Genomic DNA, 24,924 nt, shown 5'->3' on the forward strand with positions numbered 1-24,924 from the left:
GGAATTTGGGGTTTTCATGAGCTGTATGCCAAAAGCATCAGTATTAAAACAATAAAAGACCTGAAATATTTCAGTTGGGGTGCAATGAATCTAAAATATATGAAAGTTTAATTTTTATCATTACATTATGGAAAATAATGAACTTTATCACAATATGCAAATTTTTGGAGAAGGACCTGTATTTGTGGGTCTTGGGATATCTCAAATCCAATGTGACTCCCAAAAGATGGCAGCAGGCTCTGCTGTGATTCCCAAGATTACATCGCTGACCGCCCCATCATTGTTCCGAAGGATGTAGATTTTTATGACCTCCTCTGCCAACTCTGCGTGTACGAAGACGGGTAGATCAGCTGAACCCTACAGGCAAATTTTAAAGATAACTGGTTAGAGCTAACATTCAAACCTGAATGTTACAAGAAAGTGACAAATACACAAAACAAATAGCACCTGAAGAAGCAAACATTCTGTTGGACCATATGATCGGTAAAATCTCAAACAAAGTGTACTAGGGGGAGGAGTTGCAAAAATTAACAGCATTCTTCTTAACAAGAGGACAGGTTAATTTTCTACATAGGGACATTTATTTTTAACAATAAACCTAAAAGAAAAATGAAAAGAGACCAACTGCGAGCTTCTATGCTGTAAATCAATGCTATAGGCTTTTATTGAGGTCCGCATTATTTCAACCAATTTCTTTATAAACATGTTTAATATTTAAGTAAAATGACTAATGGTTTTGAAACAAAAAAAGCTTGTTTAATTTCACTACTTGAAAAAATATGCATTGCATTAACCCTCACACTCAACCCTTAACCCTCTAAATAATTCTGTGGCTTAGTAAATATTACAGTAATATTTTACTTTATTAACTTAATAAAATCTCTGAATATAGTTTACTTGATTATACAAAAGATGGCTTTCCTGTAGCTCAAACAGTAGAGCATCAACGCTAGCAAAAATTGATAAAATTGTAAATGTGTACCTGGAAATGCAATGTAAGTTGCTTTGGAAAAAAAGCGTCTGCCAAATGCATAAATGTAAACATATTAACTGACTAAAAATACAACAGTTTATTTTATCTAAAATGTACAGATATATTTTATTTTTTCCACTAAAACAATTTAGTATTTGACTAACAAATTGTTTATTTATAATACACATAATATATTTGTGAAATTTCTATCAAACTATTTAAGGATGGAAAATTAAACTGATCTGTTTCAGGGAACAAAAATATTACTTAATTCAAATCAAAATGAATATATTTAAACACACTCTTAAGAAATTTAGTAAGTTTACTCAATTAAAACAACGTACCCCTCACCCAGCCTCGGCTGTCCTTCAATACCCACCAGGTCTGGATTTGTTACATTAAAAAGCTTAATGTTTTCAAACTTTTGACCGATATTGTATGTGATAAGTTTCAGTGTACTAGAATGATTTTACAATGGAGCATATAGTGGGAGCTGATTAAAACGCACCAGTCAATGTTATGTCCACGCCATTTTAAATACTTTTGCATGGCGTATTTGTAGTTGTGATTTAAGAGCTCATACTTGAGTTCATGTAGTAATTATGATGTTTTACAAAAAATAAATGACAGCTTTTTACAAAACAGAATGTTGTCATTTGAAAGTTCATAAATGATGTGTTCCCTTTTGACAAGCCACTGACCCCAAAGGGGAACCTGTACAAAATAGTTTTCCATTGGGCATGTAAAGTTATAGTTGCTGGACCACGGTTACACTTATCGTTAGACTTTCAAATGGCGGTTGAAATAAACGGTGATCAAAATAGTACGAACGTTAACCCACTCCAAAAAAAAAAAAAAAAAAAAAAAACTAACATACATATGGCTGCCCCACTAACTAACTTAGAAAACTACACTGTTATGTACACGTACACACGGTCAATGTTTAATCAACTTTTGAATACATTATTGCAAATATACATAGTTATAAAAGGACTACGTTACTTACAGGAAATTCGAGTAATGCTGTTCACGTCGTAGCTGAGAAAAGCAGTCCTTCAGTGACAGGTGCTTCTTGTTTGAGCCGCAAAACCTGTTAAACTTCTTAAGATGACGCAAAATACAAACACAATTGTTAGGAAATCCTTAATAATTAACTTCTGAATTAAACATTACAAACATAATTAGTATTAACTAGCTGGATAAATTACATAACGTACCACAATATGAGAGGAGTGCGGGTCTTGCCGTTGCTGAGGAAAGCCGTCCTTCAGGTGACTTCGATTAAGCTACGAAACTTGTTGAATATGACGTAAAATACAAAGACAATTGTTAGGAAATGCTTAATAATTATTAACTTTTTAATAAAGTGTTACAAACGTAAGTAGGATTAGCTGACTAACGTTACTTACCAGGAGTTGTGAGGTGTATGGCTAGTCGACGTCGCTGCTGAGGAAAGCAGATTTTTTTTTTCCTGCGGAGCGGAGCTGCACACGTGATCACTTTAGCCGCGAAATTTACTCAATTTATTTAACTGTCATTTATTAAGCTGGAACTTTATTTAGGAAAATTGGTAGGAAATACTTAATAATTTTAGTTTCTAAAACAGATCAGTACAAGTAAATAATTATCAAATATTTCTATTAGAATTCACCAGAAATATTGAAGGTATATTAAAAAAAATAATTAGTTAGTTAAATACTTATTTATTTTCATTACATAAACTTAAATAATATATGTAAATTTTAGAGAAATTATTTGTTGGATTTTTAATTATTATTTTTAATCTGACCCACTCAAAATATCACTTAAATGATTTCAAAAGATTTTATTAAGTTAATATAGCTCTTTATTTTTGTGAAATTTACTAAGCCACTGAATTATTTTTTTACAGTGTAATGTCAACAACAGGAATATGTTAGTGGACAATTGATGAAATATAAATATAAAAAAAAATACAGAATCACTGAGTTGGAAAAAGGATATTTTCCTCCCAAAAATGACTTGTAAACTCAATCTCATGTTTGAGAAGTTGCTAATCAACTTTTCAGTGTTACACAAAGCCATCTGACTTTCAACTGTGATCAGCTGTGGTCATTTTGATTAGCTCAGCATGAAAAGAGCTTTCCTGGAGCATTTCAGTCTTTGGTAGTGCAACTGAAGTAAAGGGAGGCAAGGCACTCTCAAAAGATATTTGGGCAAAGTTGTGGACGGGCACAAGTCAGGAAATGGTTACAAAAAAAATATTATTTTTTTTAATCAATGTCTAAAGGCACAGTGAAGTCAATTATTAATAGGTGGATGTTATTTGATACAACACAGACCCTCCCTGGATCAGGAAATCACTCCAAACTGGAAGAATGAGCCAGGAGGAAATCCTGCTCTTTTGTTTTTTGGTCAGAGAGGTGACCAAGAGGCCTACAGCAACTCTGAAGCAGTTGCAGAAATTGTGTGCATCTGAATCAGAAATTCTCCTCAAACGTGGATTGTAGGGGAAGGTTGCAAGAAAAAAAGCCACTCCTCAAGAAAGAGCACATGCAGTCACGTCTGAGCTTTCTAAAATGAATAATTTTTGCCTCAACACCAAATGATTTGTCTCACAGAAATTCAGTACATCACAATATAAATAACAGCAGTCCTACAGTAAAGCATGGAGGTGGTCATATGAATGGGGCGAATCCATCAAATTCTTGAGGAAACTCAGAAGGTTGTCAATGGGAAGAGATTTACCTACCAACATGACAAAGCACAAAGCAAAACTGGCCACACAGTGGTTGAAGGAGAAAAAGTTGAATGTCCTTGCATGGCTTAGTCAGAGCCCAGACTTAAACCCCATTTAAGATCTGTGGAATGACTTGAAGACTGCAGGCCACAAACGGTCACCAACTTAACTTGAGCAGTAATGGAAAGAAGAGTTGGCAAATATGGTAAAGTCTAGATAATAACAAATAACAAGTTTTCCGAGTTATTCTGCATTATTATCTCTTTAGTGTTGGTGTTATTTCTTTCACTTGGATGTATTAAGTTGCTGAGGAAAAGCAGTTGGATTAAACAAAAAACTTTGTCCATCGTAATTTCAGGCTGCACAGAAAAAAAAGTGATTATTTTAAAGGGGGGTGATTCTTTTCTATACCCACAGTGTATATATATATATATATATATATATATATAGCCTATATATAGTGTACTGTAAACATATAGCTTTAGACAGCAGTTTGATTATAGCAGACTGTGTCATAAATTGTTTTTTGTTTTTTTAGGTGGGTGTTCATGTATGAGAAAGGCTACCAGTCAGTAGATACTGCCATAGGCTCCGTCTTCACCAAAATGAAGGGAGTGGCATTTACAAATATCAGCAAAAAGGAGCGGATATGGGATGTAGCTGATTATGTTTTTCCTGAACAGGTGGGTTGTGTCTCCTCATTTTTGCCTCAGAACCGAAAACTTCAGACGCCCTTATTTAAATACATAGTAGAGTTGTTCCGATTCCGATACTAGTATCGGAAATATCTCCGATACCACAACAAATTCTGGCATCGGCATCGGCGAGTACATGAACCCATATACCGATCCGATACCATTTTCTTAAAAAAGACCTAGTTATGACCGCAAGCTTTGCCTAACCGCTGCACGGTTCTTCTTCGCTGCTCAAAATGCATTGAAAACACAGGAAGTTGTGCTGTGTTGCCACAAGCAACCCCTGTTTAGAGCAGCGAAGAAGAAATGAAAACGCGTTAGCAGCCCTTATCTATATATGACTGGATCACTCATCACATTCTAAACTGCCAAAAGACAGTGAAGCCGCTTCTATATTATAGATCAGTGGTTAGCAGTATGTCTCTGTAGTACCGGTAGTTACAGACTCTCGAGTATATTCAGTACCGGCAACTGCGTTCAGTTGCTTCCGTGTAAGTCAAAACGCAGGGCTCCAGACAGTAGCCGAATATATACTAGTGTCTGTGAATATTAAACTGCAAAATACTATTTAAATATTACTCCCGCAAAATCTACATCTCTGTGGGTGACTGGCACAGATGCGCGAGAGCTCGCTGTTTTGTAGTCTCTGCTGTGTGTCATGAGGACACGAACGCATAAACCGTCACTTCATGAGAATTTACCGTTTCATTTGAGAATACTGTCATATCATAAACACAGACACTCAAAGATCTTCATGGCAGCCCATTAAAATAAATGTTTGGTTTACATGAGTAAATTGACAATATATAAAGCTACTGTTGTAGCCTACAGTAATAATAATACGTCTCTATAATAATAATAATTATGCCTAGATGGTTGCTTGTTTTTTACTTGTTTTGTTGTAAAGAGATTATCTGATTAATAGATCTTTTTTTTATATTCCTAGACTTATTTGTTGCAGTTTTTTTATACAGTTATATTGTAAAACTTAAATACCTTTTTTAGTTTGCGGTGTTAGATTTTTGGCTGCATATGCATATGCAAGTTCTTTTTTGCATATGAAAATAAATAATACTGTCAAATTCATGTTAGATAATAAAAATACTGTAATAAATACAGTAGTTCACCATGTATTTGTTCATGTTTTATTGAGGGATCTGTCTGAAGCACACCATAAAAAGAATTCTAGCAATTTACACAGGGCTAGTAGTATATACAGCTGTATATACAGATACACACCCAGGTATCGGATCAGTACTCGGTATCGGCCGATACCCTGAGCCCAGGTATCGGAATCGGTATCGGGAAGAGAAAAAGGGTATCGGAACATCTCTAATACATAGGTATCATTATTTTTTCTTTATTTTCATTGTTATTTAAAAATCGAAGAAATATGTATTTGAATGCAGATGTAGGCTACTGAATGGTAATTGTCCATTCACTAAATTTTGTGTTATGCTTCCTGAGTGTAAACATGCTTATATTGGTACATATGAGAGTCATTATGGCAGTGAATTTGGCTTAATCACAGATAAATGTACTCTACTCGTATTGTGTAAACATCTGCAGACACATGCAGGTTATTCTCACCCTGACAGCAAGTAAACATCTACAAGTGCATCTCAAAAATTTGAATATCATGTAAAAGGTCTTTATTTTTTGTAATTTAATAAAAAAAAAAAAACTTGCACACAAACTGAAATATTTCAAGAGTTTTTTTTTTTAATTCTGATGTCTATGACTTACAGCTTGGGGGGGGGGGGGGGGCAGTATCTCAAAAAAATTTAATATTAAATTTTTGAGTATAAATACTGGTTACCTCTTGGGCTAGTTTAGAACATTCAACCACAATAATGGAAAAGACTACTGACTTGACAGTTGTCCAGAAGACAATCATCGACACCCTCCACAAGGAGGGTCAGCCACAGAAGGTCATTGCTGAAAGGGCTGGCTTTTTACAGTGCTGTATCAAAATATATTCATAGAAAGTTGACGGGAAAAGTGTGGTAGAAAAAGGTGTACAAGCAACTTGAATAACCACAGCCTTGGGAAGATTGTCAGGGAAAGCAGATTCAAGAACTTGGGAGAGCTTCACAAGGAGTGGACTGAAGCCAGAGTCAGACGTCTTCAGGAAAAGGGCTACAGCTGTCACATTCCTAGAACCAAACCACTCCTGAACCAGAGAATAACGTCTGAAGAATTTCACCTGGGCTAAGGAGAAAAAGAACTGGACTGTTGCGCAGGGGTCCAAAGTCCTCTTTTCAGATGAAAGTAAATTTAGCATTTCATTTGGAAATCAAGGTCTGGAGTCTGGTGATGATTAGGGGAGCCGTGACATCTGCTGGTGTTGCTCCATTGTGTTTTATCAAGTCCAAAGTCAATACATCTACCAGGAGATTTTGGAGCACTTTATGCTTCCATCTGCTGACAAGCTTAATGCAGATGCTGACTTCATTTTTCAGCAGGACTTTAGCACCTGCCCACAGTGCCAAAACCACTTCCAAGTGGTTTGCTGACCATTATATTAATGTGCTTTTTTGAGATGCACCTGTATATTGTGACACTATTTAGAATCAACTATTTTTAATTGTATGTTTACTGTAAAGTTTTTAATAAATTGAAAATGTCTGCCATTATATACTTTATGCAAGCAGCCTGTTGCAGTTTCAGAATGTGTACTTATTTTGCCGAAAGCACCCAGTGCAATAAGAAACAGACAGACTGTTGACAGAAAAGTAAACACGTCATCACTCAGCAATCAAAGGAGTGGCTCCAGGAGCTACTAGATTAAGTCAAATAATATCATCCAAAAAAGCAAATAACAAATATATGTGCATCACGATAACAAATATCAGCACTGTTGTGCACACACGCATGCACACACACTGGGTTTTCATGTCATACTGAGACTTTCTATTGACATGATTTTTATACTGTACAAACTTTATATTCTATTCACCATCCCTAAACAAAGCCCTAACAGAAAATTATATTTATCAAGAGTGATGGTAAAGAGATATATAATGTTACCTAAATCAAATAAATTGTTTTTAATTTTCATTCATCAAAAATCCTGACAAAAATGTATTACAGTTTCCATATATAAAAAAGCTTTTTAACGGTGATAATCAGCATATTCAAATCATTTCTGTATTCTAGGATTCTGCACAAAAACACTGGTGTCAATGACCATTAAAAATAAATAAATAAACCACTTATTGAGTACAGGTTGCTGCCACTAAGCTAACAGTGCCAGTAGAGCAGAAACATGAGAAAAATGACACTTTGACTATTTAAGGTTGAGGTTAAATCTTAGATTCAGTCTTAAACACAGCTGCATCTCTGATGTGAGCTGAAAATATAGCCATGTCAGTCTGCAGAGATTAAATCAAGCTTTTAATACTGAACCAAATATACAGAGACGGGTTTCTCGAGGTCTGTTTTCGGTTTTGGTTTTAACAAAGGACGTTTATCATGTCATGCATGGGTGTCAAAAACAGTAGCATGAAGTCAAGCGAGCATTGTGCGTTTCAAAAACTCACTTTCTTATGCAACCACTGTATGACCTAATAGACAAAAGATGTAGTGTAAATTCAACATGGCACTCTGTAGCCATCCGCACAATGGATTGTGTTTAGAGATTGAAACTACATATGGTCATGTGTTACCCTTCAAGTCCTGTCTGTTCCGTTTTCCAGGGTGACTCGTCTTTTGTTGTGATGACGAACTACATTGCCACTGTGGGACAGAAACAGGACAAATGTCCTGAGGTATGTCAATATGTCTTTTTCTCTAGATCTCTATCGGCTTTCATAGCTATGGCTCTCATAATTGTTTGTTTTCTCTGTAAGTTCTCTATATGAGTCATATCCTGATTGTCTCCCCCCCCCCCCAGTTAATATACAGTAGCCTGTTTCTCAGAAATAAGGGATGAGGGACGTCATGCAGCTTTTTTTTTTTTTGGGAAGGCACGAGGCAGTCCTGCTTGAGACCAAACTAAATTAATATCCGAATTTTGAATAATAATTAAATTAAATAATAAATTAATAAAAATTAATTGAAAACTAGTAGTTGAAAGTTTAATTTATTGTGCATGGTAAATGTTTGTATGTTTTTTATTTATTTTTTTGCATTCATAATTCAATTAAAAAATCTGAGGGTGTACATGCTTGTTTAGTTTGAATATAGTTTCCCTTATAATAAAGGCTGAAATACTGTACAAAGACAATCTTTTTTAACATTTAATTAGTGCATATTTTTCAATAGATTTATTGCTTTGATCATTAAAATGCATAAAATACAAAATAGTCTGGTCATATTATGTACAGTCACAATTCTCTAGTGTTTTTTAAGTCAAAGCTAAACTGATATGTTTGTAATGGTGTGTGACACTTAAGTATGATATTAATATGAATGAATTTTTACAACAGATGCAACGTACCAGTAAGCCAAAATTAAAGTCCAATGCATTTTAGCACTTAATTTAGTCCTTAATACATGCAAGGCAAATACATTTTACTGTGTGGTTGATTGCCAACCACCCAAGGTTAATTTAAATCTAAAATGATGAGTTATAGAAATACAGAAAGTGGATTATTATCCATCTTATCCTAAAAAGAAACTGAAAGTGTCACTTATTTCCCCCATTGTCCTTTGTAAAACACACATATAACCTGCGATACAATCTGTTAATTTCCAAGAACATAGCATGGCTACATTTCCTGTAATCTCTTAATTCATTTTCCTGCTCTTGGTGTACTTCAGTTATATTTGACTTTCACTTGACTCTCTATTTGATTTTATTGCCCTACCTGCAAAGCTTTGCTTAAACAAATAAGTCTCAAGAACCAGGTTTCAAGAATTGAGTTTTGTGGTTATTCGGTGCGTCCTGTCTCATTTGGATCTCACATTTGCATATATTCAACAGGACAGTTGGGGCTTAATTAAACCCTAATACCCATTAAAGTGATTGCTTTCCTTTGTGAATTTCAGCTGCCAGATGGGAAGAACACATGCAATTCTGACGCAGAATGTGATGAAGGCAAATACAAACGTATGGGAAATGGTAAAGTTTAACTATTTAATTTTTCCGACAGAAGGAAGCAGCAGCATAACTTCGCATCACTAACAGCCAGGGGCAGAGGAACTCACTTGTTAAGTGTCTTTTCATGGCCATTGTAAAATCCCTTTGACCCTGACTGGTAACTAAATCAATGCATCAGCGGTCTAAGATATGTACCACAGAATTCAAATGATCATTGGGTAAGAAAATTGGTGCACTTGCACATAAGCATTTGGTTTCAGCTCTACTCAGAATCAAAGGGAGCCTAATTACTGTCCTAACTGACAAACCTGCACATCGTCCATGCTGTCGTCTCTGTAAGTCTCTAACATTCACTAACATGCTTTGCTATCATGCTCGAAGGCTTTTTCTTAATTTTTTCTTAGCTTTGATGAATTTTACCCCATGCTTACAGATGTCTGTTATTTACCAGAGATCCACTCTTATCCAGATTTAGATCACTTGGTGTGACAAGCCGTTTCTATACAGCTGTTTTGCCAGTTTTTAAAGAATATGAATTAATATAGTACTGAATAAAAAATAAAATAAAAAAAACAATAAACACACACACACACAAAACATTCCATATCTTCACTCATTTTTATTTATTTTTATCATTTATTTCAGTTTTAAACATTCTCCAAATTTTAGCTGATAATTTATAACAGGAGCTATGCAAAATTATTCCACTGCTACCAAAACATAAATTAAACTCATGTTAAATACTGGCAAAGGACTGGCAAAGCTTAGTAGTAGTAGTTGGTGTTAAACTCAATCAACATTGCTAATGGGAACACCAATAGCTAATAAACACTTAACAACAAGCTGATTTAAATAAGGAAAATACAGTCAAAGCCACATTACTGACTGATACCGTGAGCTTTGTGTGGGTCACAAATACTCAAATATTGACTCAGTTTAACATGCAGCCTAGCAGAATGATTTACTCCAGGAATACAGACGTAAGTAAACAGCACTATCTCACATTGCAGAAATTCAAACTGCCATCACTTCCAGTCATGGGCAATTGGCACAAACCTCCTACAAACTTCACCATGCAACACATATTTTCTTTAATCTTGTTACAATTCTGACCCTTTGAATTCAGGGTAAAATTCACAGTTGTTTTCCTTGAAAACACACAAGCTTCTTGTTGTTTTTGCAATGCTTCAGACTGCATATGTTTTCATGTTTATTGTGTCATGTCTCTGATATATTTAGATGTTCTTTGACACAAGGGATGTGTTATATTGTATTATTAGACTAACTGTATTTTAATGGTGGTACAAAAGTTTGTCAATTTTATTCTACTAACAAAGCAAGTTTGTGAATGTAAATGTTAAAAAAAGTCAGACTGAAATAAAATAAAAATATGACCAAATGCAATTTGGTGAAAGCATTCCTAAATAACTGGACTGATAGAATCATCCTTCATGCTAATTAATTCAGAGAAAAGTTGATTAAGTAACATCAAAGTCATGGCAGCTCCTCACTGAAATCTGTCAGTTGCTAATGGAAATAGTTGTGTATCAACCAAACAAATGTATTTGATTTTTTCTTAGTGATTTCACAATGTCTGACAATCTTCTACACAAAAAATGTATACTTTTCAATTTGAATACTTTTACAATTTAAAAATGTTAATATTTAAAACATGTTTCTGAATACCAGTTTTGAAGTGTGCATTCTTGTGCTGAGAGTAAATCAAAAGTATGACATTGTTTATGTGTATGTGTGTGTTTGTGCATATACAGTGGGTATCCAAAGTCTAAATCCATATAGAAAATGTGGGATTCAAATTATTATTTAAACCTGGATTGTAAACGTGGATAAATATATGTAAGGGTAAATGTACATTGGTGTTAAATTAGAAAATGCTAAATCTAAGCATTTTCACAAGGGACATATGACTTTTGGATCCTACGATATACCCTGCCATCTCTCTTTGGGCCTGTCTTGTTTTGTTTCAGTCTGTTCTTATCAACACCAAAGCTCTTATCAAGTGCTCTTCACCTAACGGCATCACTGTCTCTCTCAGGACACATGACGGGCAAGTGTATAAACAATACTTGTGAGATCTACTCCTGGTGTCCAGTCGAAGACGACCGTAAAATACCAGAGTATGCATGCCTATTTTATTGTTGTTGGGTCATGATATCTGGCCACATGCCACTTCACTTTCACTAAATTATAAACCCACCAAAAAAGATCTGGTTGCCCATAGACCAGCAATGTGTTATAGTTCAACCATAATGAATTGATAAGATGCTGTTTAATAAAAAGCAACCATTCCTGAATGATTTGAACTTTGTGTTTGTTTCGAAATCTTGGAAACTAAACAAAAGAATCTAATTACACTTGACAGTTGCTTTAAACATAAAAATATGTTTTTACGCTGGGGCATGTGACCGATTGTATTCAAAACGGTTTTGAATCAGCCTACAGTTTTGGTCTGATCCATTTAACTTTGTTCTGTCCCTCTTATATTTCTCCGCAGCCCTCCAATCCTGCTGACAGCAGAAAACTACACACTGTTCATCAAAAACTCTATTACCTTTCCCCAGTTCAACGTAGTAAGGTAAAACTTCAACTTTTCCTTGTGGTAAATTTTCAAAGACATGTAAATTCGGACAAAGGAGGATAAAATAAAAAGGAACTTTTAACCTTAGAAAAAGATTATTTTGAATGTGCCCTTAATCCACTGGTTTATTGTGGTTCTAAAGAGATAGTCTGCATTTATTTTTTCATCCCAAACTCATTTTTGTGAAAACCAAAGCTGTAGCGGTCTCTCTCACATCAATACAAATTTTTAGTGGATTTGCAATAAGCATCATACTATAACAATATTTGTACAGTTCATACAAATATAGTACTGTATATGTTATTGAAGGCCAGGCTTAAAATGCAGCAATCAGTTTTGTTAGTTTTGTCTAACTGATTAAAGTACACCTCACTCTTTTTCTCTCTCTCTAGAAGTAACTTGGTGGAGAGTGTGAATCAGAGTTACATCAACAAGTGTTTGTATCATCCCAAGACTGATCCACTGTGTCCCATCTTCAGACTGGGAGACATTGTTGAGCGTTCTGGGTTCAGTTTCTCAGAGATCGCTCGCGTGGTAGGTTTTTAACATCGATGACTATAAATACACACACCTGCTCACACTTGTTCTTAACACATGCATTCAGTCTTCCATATAGACTTCCAAATGACTGATGTATTGATTTGTATGGTGTAAAATGGTAGGCTACAGTATTTTGTACAGTATTATATGTTTTAAAGGTTAACAAGAGTATTATTATTGTAGTGAAATATTTTAGATCTGGAGAAGATTTCAGAAACATGGGATGATAATCTCCATGATATTTCCCATGTGATGTGTAAGGGTGGTGCTATAGGAGTCCTCATCGACTGGGACTGCAATCTGGACCTGAATATAAGACAATGCAAACCAAACTATGAATTCTATGGTCTTTATGGAACGGGGAAAAATGGGGACAAAGAAGAGAAACCATCATTGGGATACAATTTTAGGTGGGTAAGAAGGTTTAACCCTTTCTTAACTCTAAGTTATATAGCAGAACTATAAAAGAGAACTAAGCAGAACTATAAAAGAGACAAGGAAAATGAACATTGTCCAAGAAATCTGATAATCAGTGATAATCACTGATTACCTGGTCAATATTCATGTTCATTTAATACAGCTAAAATGAGAAAAGGTCAGTTTTGCTGAACTGTATAATTCCTGAACCTGTGAGCTTTGATGCGTTATGTGAAAGAATCAATAAAAAGGGTTTTGAAGAACTTTAAGAATATATTAAGTGTATTCACTACCAGAACTATTATGTGAAACTGTCTGTTTTAGATATGCTAAATATTATGTGGAGAATGGGGAGGAAAGGAGAACGCTAATGAAGGTGTTTGGTGTACGCATAGACATCATTGTCCATGGACAGGTAAGCTTATTTTTTATGGCTCATTCACAAAAAAAATTATGGGACCTGCACATTTCCATTTGTTTACAACTGTTCCTTGCAGGCAGGAAAATTTGATATCATCCCTACGCTGACGGCCATAGGCTCAGGAGTGGGAATCTTTGGAGTGGTGAGTGTCACAAAGAATAAACTTCTATACTTATATAAAGAGATTCCTGGTATAATGAGAATGAAACAGAGAAAATTTATCATTTTCAAAAATAAGTTGATTTTAAATTTCATGGCATCAACACATCTCAAAAAGTTGGGACAAGGCCATGTTTACCACAGTGGGGCATCCCCACTTCTTTTTATAACAGTCTGCAAACGTCTGAGGACTGAGGAGACAAGTTGCTCAAGTTTAGGAATAGGAATGTTGTCCCATTCTTGTCTAATACAGGCTTCTAGCTGCTCAACTGACTTAGGTCTTTGTTGCATCTTCCTCTTTATGATGCACCAAATGTTTTCTATGGGTGAAAGATCTGGACTGTAGGCTGGTCATTTCAGTACCCGGATCCTTCTACACAGCCATCATTTTGTAATTGATGCAGTATGTGGTCTGGCATTGTCATGTTGGAAAATGCAAGTTCTTCCCTGAAAGAGATGACGTCTGGATGGGAGCATATGTTGTTCTGGAACTTGGATATACCTTTCAGCATTGATGGTGCCTTTCAAGATGTGTAAGCTGCCCATGCCACACGCGCTAATGCAACCCCATACCATCAGAGATGCAGGCCGAACTCTGAACTGAGCACTGATAACAACTTGGGTTGTCCTTTTCTTCTCTTGTCCGGATGACATGGCGTCCCAGTTTTCCAAAAAGAACTCTTTGATTCGTCTGACCACAGAATAGTTTTCTTCTTTGCCACAGTCCATTTTAAATGAGCCTTGGCCCAGAGAAAACACCTGCGCTTGTGGATCATGTTTAGATATGGCTTCTTTTTTGACCTATAGAGTTTTAGCCGGCAACGGCGAATGGCACGGTGGGTTGTGTTCACCAAAAATGTTTTCTGGAAGTGTTCCTGAGCTCATGTTGTTATTTCCATTACAGTAGCATTTCTGTATGTGATGCAGTGCCGTCTAAGGGCCCAAAGATCACGGTCATCCAGTATGGTTTTCCGGCCTTGACCCTTACACACAGAGATTGTTTCAGATTCTCTGAATCTTTGGATGATATTATGCACTGTAGATGATGATAACTTAAAATTATTTGCAATTTTTCTCTGTAAAACTCCTTTCTGATATTGCTCCACTATTTTTCGCCGCAGCATTGGGGGAATTGGTGATCCTCTGCCCATCTTGACTTCTGAGAGACACTGTCACTCTGAGAGGCTCTTTTCATATCCAATCATGTAGCCAATCGACCTAATAAGTTGCAGATTGGTCCTCCAGCTGTTCCTTATTTGTACATTTAACTTTTCCGGCATCTTATTGCTACCTCTCCCAACCTTTTTTGGAATGTGTAGCTCTCATGAAATCCAAAATGAGCCACTTTCAACATTTGATATGTTATCTATATTCTTTTGTGAATAAAATAAGTTTGAGATTTGTAAATTATTCCATTCCTTTTTTACTCACAATTGGTACAGTTTCCCAACTTCTTTGGAATCGGGTTGGGAAATGAACTAACATTTGCTCTCATTTGTTTAGGCAACCGTTGTGTGCGATATGCTGCTCCTATATTTAGTTCCAAAGAGAGATTTCTACAAAAACATGAAATTCAAGAATACAGAAATCTTGGAAGAGGTGAGTGTTGTTTTTAAATGAAAAAAAATATATATCAAATATTTCATTGGAATCAAACTTGTCTTTGTGTCCCTGAGAGCTCCATGCTAGTCCACTACCGAGACACAAGATGGCAGCAGAGATACATAGTTAGGTGCCATGCAAAAAAAAAAAAAAAAAAAAAAACGTTACTTGGGCAGATGCAATGCAGTTTCCAAATATTTACATCAAGCTGCATTCCCATAGTGTCATTATGGAAACATCCAGGAATGAACTATAGTTCAAATGTGAAAAGCACGTCTGAGGGAGTGTATGTGAGTGGAAAAGTATAACCACATCTGCGTCAGTTAAGTATCTTACTTCTGATCTGTATGCACGTAGGCAGTGTGCAAGACTACTGTATTCAAGTCCACGCAACACCACAGCTTCCTGTAGAAATCTCTGCAGTGATAGTTACCCTAGCAACGAAGCACATTGACCATACTTGTTTCTTATAAGAAAGGAAAGTGAGGCCACATCTTAACCTCTAGGACTCCCACTCTAGCAGCTTTCTGAGAAAGAAACACATTGGGGTTGATAGGAGCATGGGAAATGGTCTCAGATATGTATTTGCCCTTTCACAGAAGCCAGCCTTGCCCCAGTCAAAGACAGAAAGAGATCTATCGAAGGTAACATGCCATTAAAATCATTTCAGCTGCAGATCTCTGTAGAATTATGGCGTATCTCCATAGACAACTTTTCAAATGGACCGTAGTTGTGGTCACAGTAATTCTGATCTTTGCTGTGTGCAGGAGTGAAGTCAGGATGGCTGTCATGATGATTGACTACTGCACTGGAGAGAGAGAGAGAGAGAGAGAGAGAGAGAGAGAGAGAGAGAGAGAGAGGGGAGAAAAACACTGGAGCTTCAACAAGACGACTGGGAGACTTGACACAGAACTGTCAGGCATCACTTTTCCTTTCTAAATAACACATCCTTCCCAAACTACAAAGGAAAGACATTAATTCACTGTTACAATTTAAGACATAACTGATATCCACTGAATGTGATAATATAGAGAGGCTCAGGACTGTAAAGGTACACAATTGTGTGAGGGTTTTGAGGTGTTTACAAGGTTCCCAAAGTTCTTGGCATTTGCCATGTCTGGATATGTCACCCATATTTAACTTTGGATAATGTATCACCTTAAAATTGAAATTGTTATTTACTAATATGCATTTTGTAAAGGTATTGTTGTTGTTGTTTTTGTAGCAAGTAAACTGTGAGCCTACAATTTTTGTGAGAAATAAATTTTAGACGGTTAGTCCACCATAGGGGGTTGAAGCTAACCAGCTCTGAAAGGCAGAATGGTGAGGGATTTAGGCTTCTTGTTTTAACTCATTCACCAAACTCGAAGGTCTGTTATTTTATTATTATTACACAGCCTTCTGCACTACTTGATTCTAATGCAGCATTCAGTGATCAAATATTTCAGAAATAGTGACATATTCCGACCACTTAGCCAGGAAACTCTTGTGTTCGGTCCCCAAAATTATTACTCAAATCAATATTCCATGCCCATATATTTCATTCTTGCGTGTCATACAGTCTTTCTTTATAACAAATAACAAAATAGTTTTCCATAGAACAAAATAGTTTGGTCACACTCTAGTTAGGGGTCCAATTCTCACTATTAACTTCGACTTTTCCCTCAATAAACTTGCTGCTTATTATTAATTAGTAAGGTAGTTGTTAAGCTTAGGCATTGGGTGAATTAAGGGATCTAAAATATGGTTATGCAGAATAAGGCATTTATATGTGCTTTACAATTAATAATAAGCAACCAATATGCTAGTAACATGCACACTAATAAGCAAGAAGTTGACAGTGAGAATTTGTCTGTTTTGTATTTGTTGGAATTGACCTAAATTTGAGTTTTTAATTTACTTTTTTTTTTGTTTTAATCTTGAACAATTTTAAAATCAGACAGCACCATGAAGGATTGTTTGGTTTTATTGTGTACAAAAATACTATTTTCCTATACTATAGCTACTGTTACACATTTTATTAGTAGGTACATTTCAATGATTTTTTTATCACGTGCAATTGAAAATAATAATAAAATCCTATGTGACAAAACAAAGGAGGAACCCGAGTCACCTGTGATATCTTTATTGTTTTTGATTATGTCTGGGTACAAAAAGCATGCAAAAAATAGCATCTTTATATGCTTTGGTACATATTTACATAGTTAGAGTTGCATTCAGTGCTTTCTCAGGACATGCTCTTTTTTTTTGTCTATTTTCTTAGAGTTTTTTTTTTTAAACAGTTACATTCAGATCAATGCAGCAGAATACGAATGTCTATTAATAACCAGCAATATCAGGCACTCTGACACAAATAACTGGGCAGTTCTGAGACAGTGTTCTACGATGTATATACATGTATAATTTATGATTTACTTTTAAATCAATAAAGGGAAATTAAAAAAGCATAAAGCAAGAACGTTTTGCAGCTACAAAGTGCCTAAAAATAGCCATAGCTTTTTTTTCTTCCCTTCTTCAGAGACCCAAATAAGGGAAACTTCTGTAAATGTGAGTAGGCTAATGATCAAACCTCATCTATTGCACATGAGCCGAACCCAGAAAAGAAAAGAAAGCCTTTACACTTGAGTTGACTGCTCAAACTGAGGTATGGCATACTGGCTGCTGCATATGTATAGCTTATACAAAAGTCCTGCAGGAAACAATTTAAAGGGGTTTTAGACATGATATGTTTTGTCTTACATAGATATCCAAAGGAATAGCAAACCCAGGGAGAAGTTTGTAAAAGGTTATAGCAAGTTAAGAGACATGCCATTCGTCAAGACACCAACATGTGCATAGCATACATCAAGAAATAACTGACGAGACTACTGTACATTTCAGACAGAATGGACAAATGTGATTACACACCCACATACATAAGAGAAGAATGGAGATCATTTAAAACCATTTGGTGAATTTATAAATACACCTTAGAGCTCCTGAACACAGAATATGCTCCTCCATTCTCTCTGTATTCTCAGAACAGCAGTGTCCAGACCCTGAGTACCACATACAGAATACACAACAGAAACGAGACTCCATTTAATGCCTGAATCAATTACTCCATACAGACAGAATGAGAGAAAGAGAGAGAAAAACAAACAAACCAAAAAAACACTAGTTGTTTGGCACTGAAAATGGTTTTCCTGCGTAATCCAGTTTAAAGAGAAAATGGTATGGGCATGATGCTATCTAAAAGAGGTTCGTCGAGAGAAAGAGAGATGGGGAAGACAGTGAAGAAGGGAAGATTGTGTAGGAGTCAGAAAAATTGGACCACCATCAGCTCAGGATATTAGTGAGAATATAATGAAAGTGGTTCACTGTGGTTTATCAATATGTCTTCATATAAGCAATAATGAGTCCTCTGAACGAGTGAGATCGGTTGAAGGTTTCCTCTAAGCATTCACTGCTTACATAATCAGTTTACTGGAAATAATTGGCAGCTGACCTGATTGAGTCCCTGATTGAAAGCTGCACTTTTCTGTATCAAAGGGGAACGGTGACCCATCCAATTTCATTACATATGAAATAAGCAGCTTGGACATTCTTCTAGATATCATACCGTTTGAAATGATACGAGGGTGAAGGCCTGTTCTCACCAAGAATAATATTTGGTATGATAAAGATGAATTTGAATGAACGGTTATCGATGCACCTCTTTAGACTGACACAAACATTTGTATGGCGACAGTGGAACCTTTTTTTTTTTTTTATGAAGAGATGTTGTAATCTCTCTTTCATTGCACTGCATAGAAGACTGGGCAACCAATAAGATTTCTACTTTTGATCATATCAATAGCTTCTGCTGTTACATAAAAAAATATTTGATTGTGCTCACAAACAAATTATGTTTTTCATTAGAGTCAGTAATGAAAAACTGCACAGTACTTATAATACCAAAATAACTGGGATATTTCTGCTTTTTAACAGCATCACCTATTTAACAGATTCAATTTTGTAATTTTCATTCAGCCATGGGCAGCATTTTTAAGCAATGGTCTGAACAAAAAAACTACATATAAAATGCGGAACACATTTTTGTGCCAAACATTTGTGTTGATGTGAACTGACCTTGAGAAAATGACAACAGTATTTCACTTTTGGGTCAACTGTCTTTTTAAAACTGTGACACGCTCAGTGAGAGTTTCACAACAATAAAAATCTAATTAACATGAGTTCTCTGTGCTGGTAATCAAATATCTCAATCGCCACTGTGCATTTAACAACGTCCGTCCACACAGAAAATGTGATTCAAAAACTGGGGATGATGGGTTCGCCTGACAGACAATCCAATATAAACAAGGGTGTATTGTTTTGGACAGAGTTAATTAATTCAGGCCGAGAGGAACCGCGATGATATTGAATGGCAGTTCACTTTCGATCCTTCCCTCAATTGGCTTGTCTGTTTTGAGTGAAAGTGATCAGCGCACACTTGCTTGCCTCGGCGGCATGTTTGCATGTGTGATCGAGGGTTAGAGTTAGCACTGCTGATGACAAACAGGCATTTTGGAGTCTGAAGACTTGGTAAACAATGACACATTTTGTTCCTGCAGAGAGACAAAGCGCTGCGACACAAGAGCCCTGTATCTGCTGCAATCCGAACGCTGGATTTGCAAAATTCACAAACATGGAAAATAAGCCCTATTCTAGATAATGGTTACACCGAGCACTCAAACACGCTGTATTTTTCATGAGAAAGCCCTGTTTTCAAGAATTTACTGACTATGTGCAGACAAGAGCCTCGTTTAGTGTATTTTAGTTACATAAGCCCCTTTGATTCACAGTACAACACTGTATGTGTGTGTTTAAATATTGTATCTAAATTAACTAAAAAAATCTGATGGCATACAAAAATGAAAAACATCAGATATATATAACCATTATGGAAAAAGGCATATTTCTGCATGCTATGATGGATAGGGTTAAGAATTGCACATTACCATATGCAAAAAGGCAAGATGCCATTGCTATTATTTTCAATACATGTACAGATTTTATGATGGCAGCACACTGCATCAATGTGTTTTAAGCTTCATGAGGCGCCACACCAAGTTAATAGCATCTTTGTCTGTGCTGTAGTTTTAAAGCTTGCGGTGTAGTCTGTCTTTCACACAAACCTGGCCTAATGTAGATTCCATCCAAAATCTACTTGTTTAGCCAGGATGAGAGGACGAATGTGGAAAGATCCAAATGGGTTGAAGGAGAAAGAATAGTTTTCGGCCACATTATCAAGGCCAGGTTTCATGAGAACCATAGGCAGGAAAAGGGATCCTTGTGCAAGAACTGATAAAAGTGAAAAGCCGGAAGGATGACTAGCAACAGCAGAATCCAGTTCAGTGCCAAGGTAAGCCTGAAGTCTGTGGAAACAGTGTAGTGGAGCGGTTTGGGTCATGATCATCATCTGCTCAAAGGGCTGGAAGGACAATGCAGAACGCTTCAGGATCTATGAAGAAACTCAAGAGGTGGGTGGTTCGTCCTCATGTAAGTCCTCGAGCTCAACTTCTCTACCAGCCTCTCCACTGCTCCCCTTTCTGAGAGAGAAAGAAAAACAGAGAGAGAATTTGTGAATCACTGCTTTCTAAACAATTCCTGCTTTGATCCAGTAGAAGATCTTGAAGAAGCAAACTGTTCATCTCTAATCTATAACAACGGTGTCCAGTCTTGCACTTGGAGGGCCACTGTCCTTCAGAGTTTAGTTCCAACCCCAATAAAACACACCTGAACCAAGGTCATCAAGGTCTTCTGGATTATTAGAATGTTTTAGGAAGGTATGATGGGACAAGATGGAGCAAAATTCTGCAGGATGTTGTCCCTCCAGGACCAGGATCGGACACCTATTAAGTCTGGTATACCAATGATGAAGATTGAAATTTAATTGAAATGAAATTAACAGAAAGAGACTGCAAACTCAAGGCAACCAACAGCAGCTTATTTCACTTTTTATTTCATTTAGGGAAGGTAAATCTGATATAAATAATTACAGAATATTTAATAATAAAACTGTACTGTGAGTGGTTCCTTAGAAAAAATAGGTAATTAACAGAAAATGTATTTTAAAATGTAAATTCCATCTACATTAAAGACACTGCGGTTGACAGGATCCAGTTTAGTGGCTATCAAGTTCCTCAAATAAAACTATATTTTTGAATGCTTGTAAGCTTTAAACCAGCTAGTTCACATTTTTAGTTCTCTCTAGTGTAGCAGGCTGGTACCTTATATATTATGCATTACCAGTCAAAAAACAAAACAAAAACAAAGTTGATAGTTAAAAATATAGTTGGATTGTTTATTTTAAGAAATTGAACAAAAGTGACAGTAAAAAAATAAAATAATCAATCAAATGTTGTGCTTTTGAACTTTGTATTCATCTAAAAATCCTGATATAAAATGACTGTGAAATCATGTGAATTTTGTGACACTGAGGACTGGAGTACTGGCCATCAAAATTATATTTAAATTTTAAATTTCACAGTATTACAATTTTTACTGCATTTTTGAAATGCCTTAGTGAGTATAAGTTACTCATTTCAAAAACACACAAAACCAATCTTACCAAACCCCAAAACATTTGAACAGCAGTGTATTTGTTTCAGCTGGACTCTGAGTGCAGCGAAACCGAACAGATAAGTTCAACCAGCTGGTGATTCTTTTTCTAAAGGACATCTAAGCACACTGATGTGACCGTACATGAGTGTACAGCAGCGGTTCTCAATTCCAGTCCTCACGCCCCCCTGCTCTGCACATTTCCTATGTGTCTCTCTATGATTCAGATAATCAGCTTGTTAGAAGTGATCTCTTTACATTAACTGTGTTTCCGACTGACATGGTCCCTACACAGTGTTCCTTGCTGCCTGCTCTCTGAACAGGGCAAATCTGTTGAAGTGTACCTCACTTCAGAACATTAACTCACGGATTCGTGCTGCGCAACGTCTTCACACACGGCCAAGTGTGACATCATATACCTCTGTAAATAAATACAATTTAAATTCCTGTATCACACACTTCAATACACTATGAATGGAACATATACGTTGGCTTTGAACTGGGATCATGGCGGAATATCCTGTGATGTCCACTTCACAGGACACTTACGTTCGAATAGAACAAACGTCTGAAGTGATAAGAGAAACATGCAATATGTGCACTGCATGGGGGCGCGAGGACTGGCCTTGAGAACCGCTGCTGTACAGCACATTAGTCTACCTTAATAGCATAAAACATTCAAAAAAAATCACTATGCATTTAATGTAATATGCATAATATTAAACCGGTCTGAATCATTTGTAGAAAGACAGTCTGTGGTTGAAACTATCCAGTAATAAACTCTGAAAGCTAGAAACATTCTGTGATCACACTCTTAAAGGAAATACACGAACATGGGAAGGTTCTCTGCAACAGACACACATGCACACACAGGTCTCAGAATGTACACAGTGGGACTGAATGAAAGACAATGACATGAGCTGTTTCACAGGGTTGGACTCTCCTAACAGTATCACCAAATACTTTCACTGCCATGAAGCAGGAGAAATGCCACACAGGGACAGGATGAAGGCTGATTGGACTCATACTTTCACTGACCCGAGGGAATGTATGGAGAGGGGCAGGGAATCTGAGTGACAAATGACAATGACCACCTGTCACAATGAGTTACCTTAACGAGGGCTGGAGTTTAAAAGAGGGCCGGAACGGCCAAGAGTCCCTGCAGCAGAGAGAGACAGACAGTGGAGGAAAGGGAGGAGAGCATCAGCAGTTTCATGTGAAGGAAAGCAGCAGAAACCAGGTCATTACAGAGGCTCCTGTGAGTTATTGCTGGTCAGAATGCCACAGGATATTACATTATTTGGGCACATTAGACTACATTTAAATCAGATTCTGCAGTTTAAGTCAATTTATGGACATGGTACTCGTCAGATAATCCTATAAAACTGCAGTCAGAGATAGTAGATTTACATATAGTCTTAGCCTAGCGCTGTCAGAGACAGACAGCATTAGCATCTACACCTGAAGACAGATGCATGAGCCTAGACGCTTATGAAAACTCTTCAAATGGCAAGCATGTTTGTCCAGAAGAGACCGCATTTAACCCTTGTATTTGACAAACACTAACAGGAAATATTATCAGCTAACTCCAGTCTGGGCTTCATGAGCATAAGAATAAGGTTACTCACAGTCAACCTGCGCTCTATGGCTAAAAAATGGAAGCAATTTTTAAAGTGCTGGAGGCCAGAAAAAAAGTGCTGAGATGTAATAATGTGCAGTCACATTTTCATCACAGCCAACAAACGTGTAATGATACGGCGATTTCATTTTCTCTGCTCTGAGGCAGGGTTGGTTCAGTGATGTGTATAGCATTATACCGTGTCATAACCAGGCCTGAAATGACAACTTTTACACAGAATGCAAGAAGCGACATTTCATGCTTAACAACAAAATGTGATTTCAATTGTGGCTGATTGAAATGTTATAGCCAATAAACAATGTTTTTAATTTGTATACAAATATAAATCAATATGCACATGCACAGTAAGTGTGTGTTTAGATGAAAAAGGTTATTAACGGTGCAGGAGGTAGTGTATTCATCCCGACGCTGAATTATGGATGACATGCAAATGAGCATCCCTGACGATTGAAGATTTAAAGGGACAGAAGGATTTTCTAAATTCTGATGACGACATTCTACCAACTGGGGGCGCTGCTGCTTTTTATCAATTCAAACAGAAAAACACTACAACTCAGAGGCAACAACTAACTGACAAACGGCTAATAAAAAAACTGCCTCTTGGAAAAGGAGGTGATCAGCTGGAGCCACCATTGAACCACCTTGTTCGCAATCTGATTTCACCTTTGTCAACAGAGAGAGGCCACACCAAACCAGCATGTGTCAATTTGTTTACAGATCAAATCAAATGACCTTTCGGTTTTGATTGCACGAATAATAACTGCATACGGCACATCTGGAAAAACAACATTACTGATCGCTAAAAGCATTCAGCACTGCATTAAAATATTGGCAAGGCTGACTTTGGTCTATATGGGATGCATACAGAGATAACCTGACTGTTTGTATTGATTCAGGGCATTCAGAAGACAGGGAACAACCCTCTGATGATTCTGACAGGCATCTAACAGACAGCACACAGAGAGAAATAGTGAGAGAACATCCTGGTGTCCTTGAAAAAACCCTCTAAAGTGGGAAAAGCAGCAGAGTGGGGAAGAAATGACTTCGTGGAGACACTTACTGTCAGTATAGTGGGCAGAGACATTAACAGCAAAAGCCTCTGAGAATAACTGTCCAGCAGAATTCAGAGAAACTGAATAACTGTGGTGAGCTTTTTCGACCCCGCGTATGTGAAAACATGAAAATTAACATTTAAATTAACTATTAATTAACTGAATGCTTTTAAAAACACAAACACACGTTTATAATTCAATTTACAATTGAAATAATAATTGTCATTTTTTCAATCATGTAAACTGTATATCAGTAAAAATACATTTTATATATGTATTAATGTATATGATGTGTATTATTGCATAATTGTATGTATAATTAAAACAAAATAAGAGAGATCATACAAAATGTTATTTTTTTAATACGGCGATAGACTGTGAAATATGATACATTAAGTGCTGGGGGGGGGGGGAGATCAAGGTAAAGGCTTTTAAAGGCTTTTAAATTGGAAGATCAAGGTATATTGTAATTAATTTGTTTT

At 36.4% G+C, this 24,924-nt stretch overlaps 2 protein-coding genes and 1 long non-coding RNA gene across 8 annotated transcripts in view; 1 reads left to right on the forward strand and 2 right to left on the reverse strand.

Annotated features, from left to right (window-relative positions):
* LOC128007498 (P2X purinoceptor 1) overlaps positions 1-17,277 on the forward strand; it is a 36,200-nt gene extending 18,923 nt beyond the window's left edge. For 2 of the 4 annotated variants that reach the window (XM_052592816.1, XM_052592813.1), the window contains exons 2-13: positions 4,231-4,375; positions 8,086-8,157; positions 9,380-9,452; positions 11,488-11,569; positions 11,947-12,027; positions 12,423-12,564; positions 12,832-12,980; positions 13,312-13,402; positions 13,485-13,550; positions 15,071-15,166; positions 15,769-15,813; positions 15,937-17,277. In XM_052592816.1, coding sequence (XP_052448776.1) covers positions 4,241-4,375; positions 8,086-8,157; positions 9,380-9,452; positions 11,488-11,569; positions 11,947-12,027; positions 12,423-12,564; positions 12,832-12,980; positions 13,312-13,402; positions 13,485-13,550; positions 15,071-15,166; positions 15,769-15,813; positions 15,937-15,942 — 1,038 coding nt within the window. In that variant the 5' untranslated portion in view covers positions 4,231-4,240 and the 3' untranslated portion in view covers positions 15,943-17,277. The remainder of the gene's footprint in view (positions 1-4,230; positions 4,376-8,085; positions 8,158-9,379; positions 9,453-11,487; positions 11,570-11,946; positions 12,028-12,422; positions 12,565-12,831; positions 12,981-13,311; positions 13,403-13,484; positions 13,551-15,070; positions 15,167-15,768; positions 15,814-15,936) is intronic. The other 2 variants (XM_052592814.1, XM_052592815.1) reach the window with 2 other exon arrangements.
* On the reverse strand, positions 31-2,876 carry LOC128007773 (uncharacterized). Its single transcript, XR_008179529.1, has 3 exons — positions 2,191-2,876; positions 1,980-2,074; positions 31-357 (listed from the first exon to the last, which is right to left on the reverse strand). It is a non-coding gene; the product is annotated as an uncharacterized LOC128007773 (long non-coding RNA).
* Position 17,278: 1 nt separating the features above from the next.
* Positions 17,279-24,924, reverse strand: part of LOC128007348 (calcium/calmodulin-dependent protein kinase kinase 1) — a 63,431-nt gene continuing 55,785 nt past the window's right edge. For 2 of the 3 annotated variants that reach the window (XM_052592802.1, XM_052592801.1), the window contains exons 17-18: positions 22,863-22,910; positions 17,279-20,739 (exon numbers count right to left, since the gene is read on the reverse strand). In XM_052592802.1, the coding sequence (XP_052448762.1) occupies positions 20,664-20,739; positions 22,863-22,910 (124 nt within the window). In that variant the 3' untranslated portion in view covers positions 17,279-20,663. The remainder of the gene's footprint in view (positions 20,740-22,862; positions 22,911-24,924) is intronic. The other variant, XM_052592803.1, reaches the window with a different exon arrangement.

This window comes from Carassius gibelio, chromosome A5 (genome assembly GCF_023724105.1).
Source record: "Carassius gibelio isolate Cgi1373 ecotype wild population from Czech Republic chromosome A5, carGib1.2-hapl.c, whole genome shotgun sequence".
NCBI classification, from domain to species: Eukaryota; Metazoa; Chordata; class Actinopteri; order Cypriniformes; family Cyprinidae; genus Carassius; species Carassius gibelio.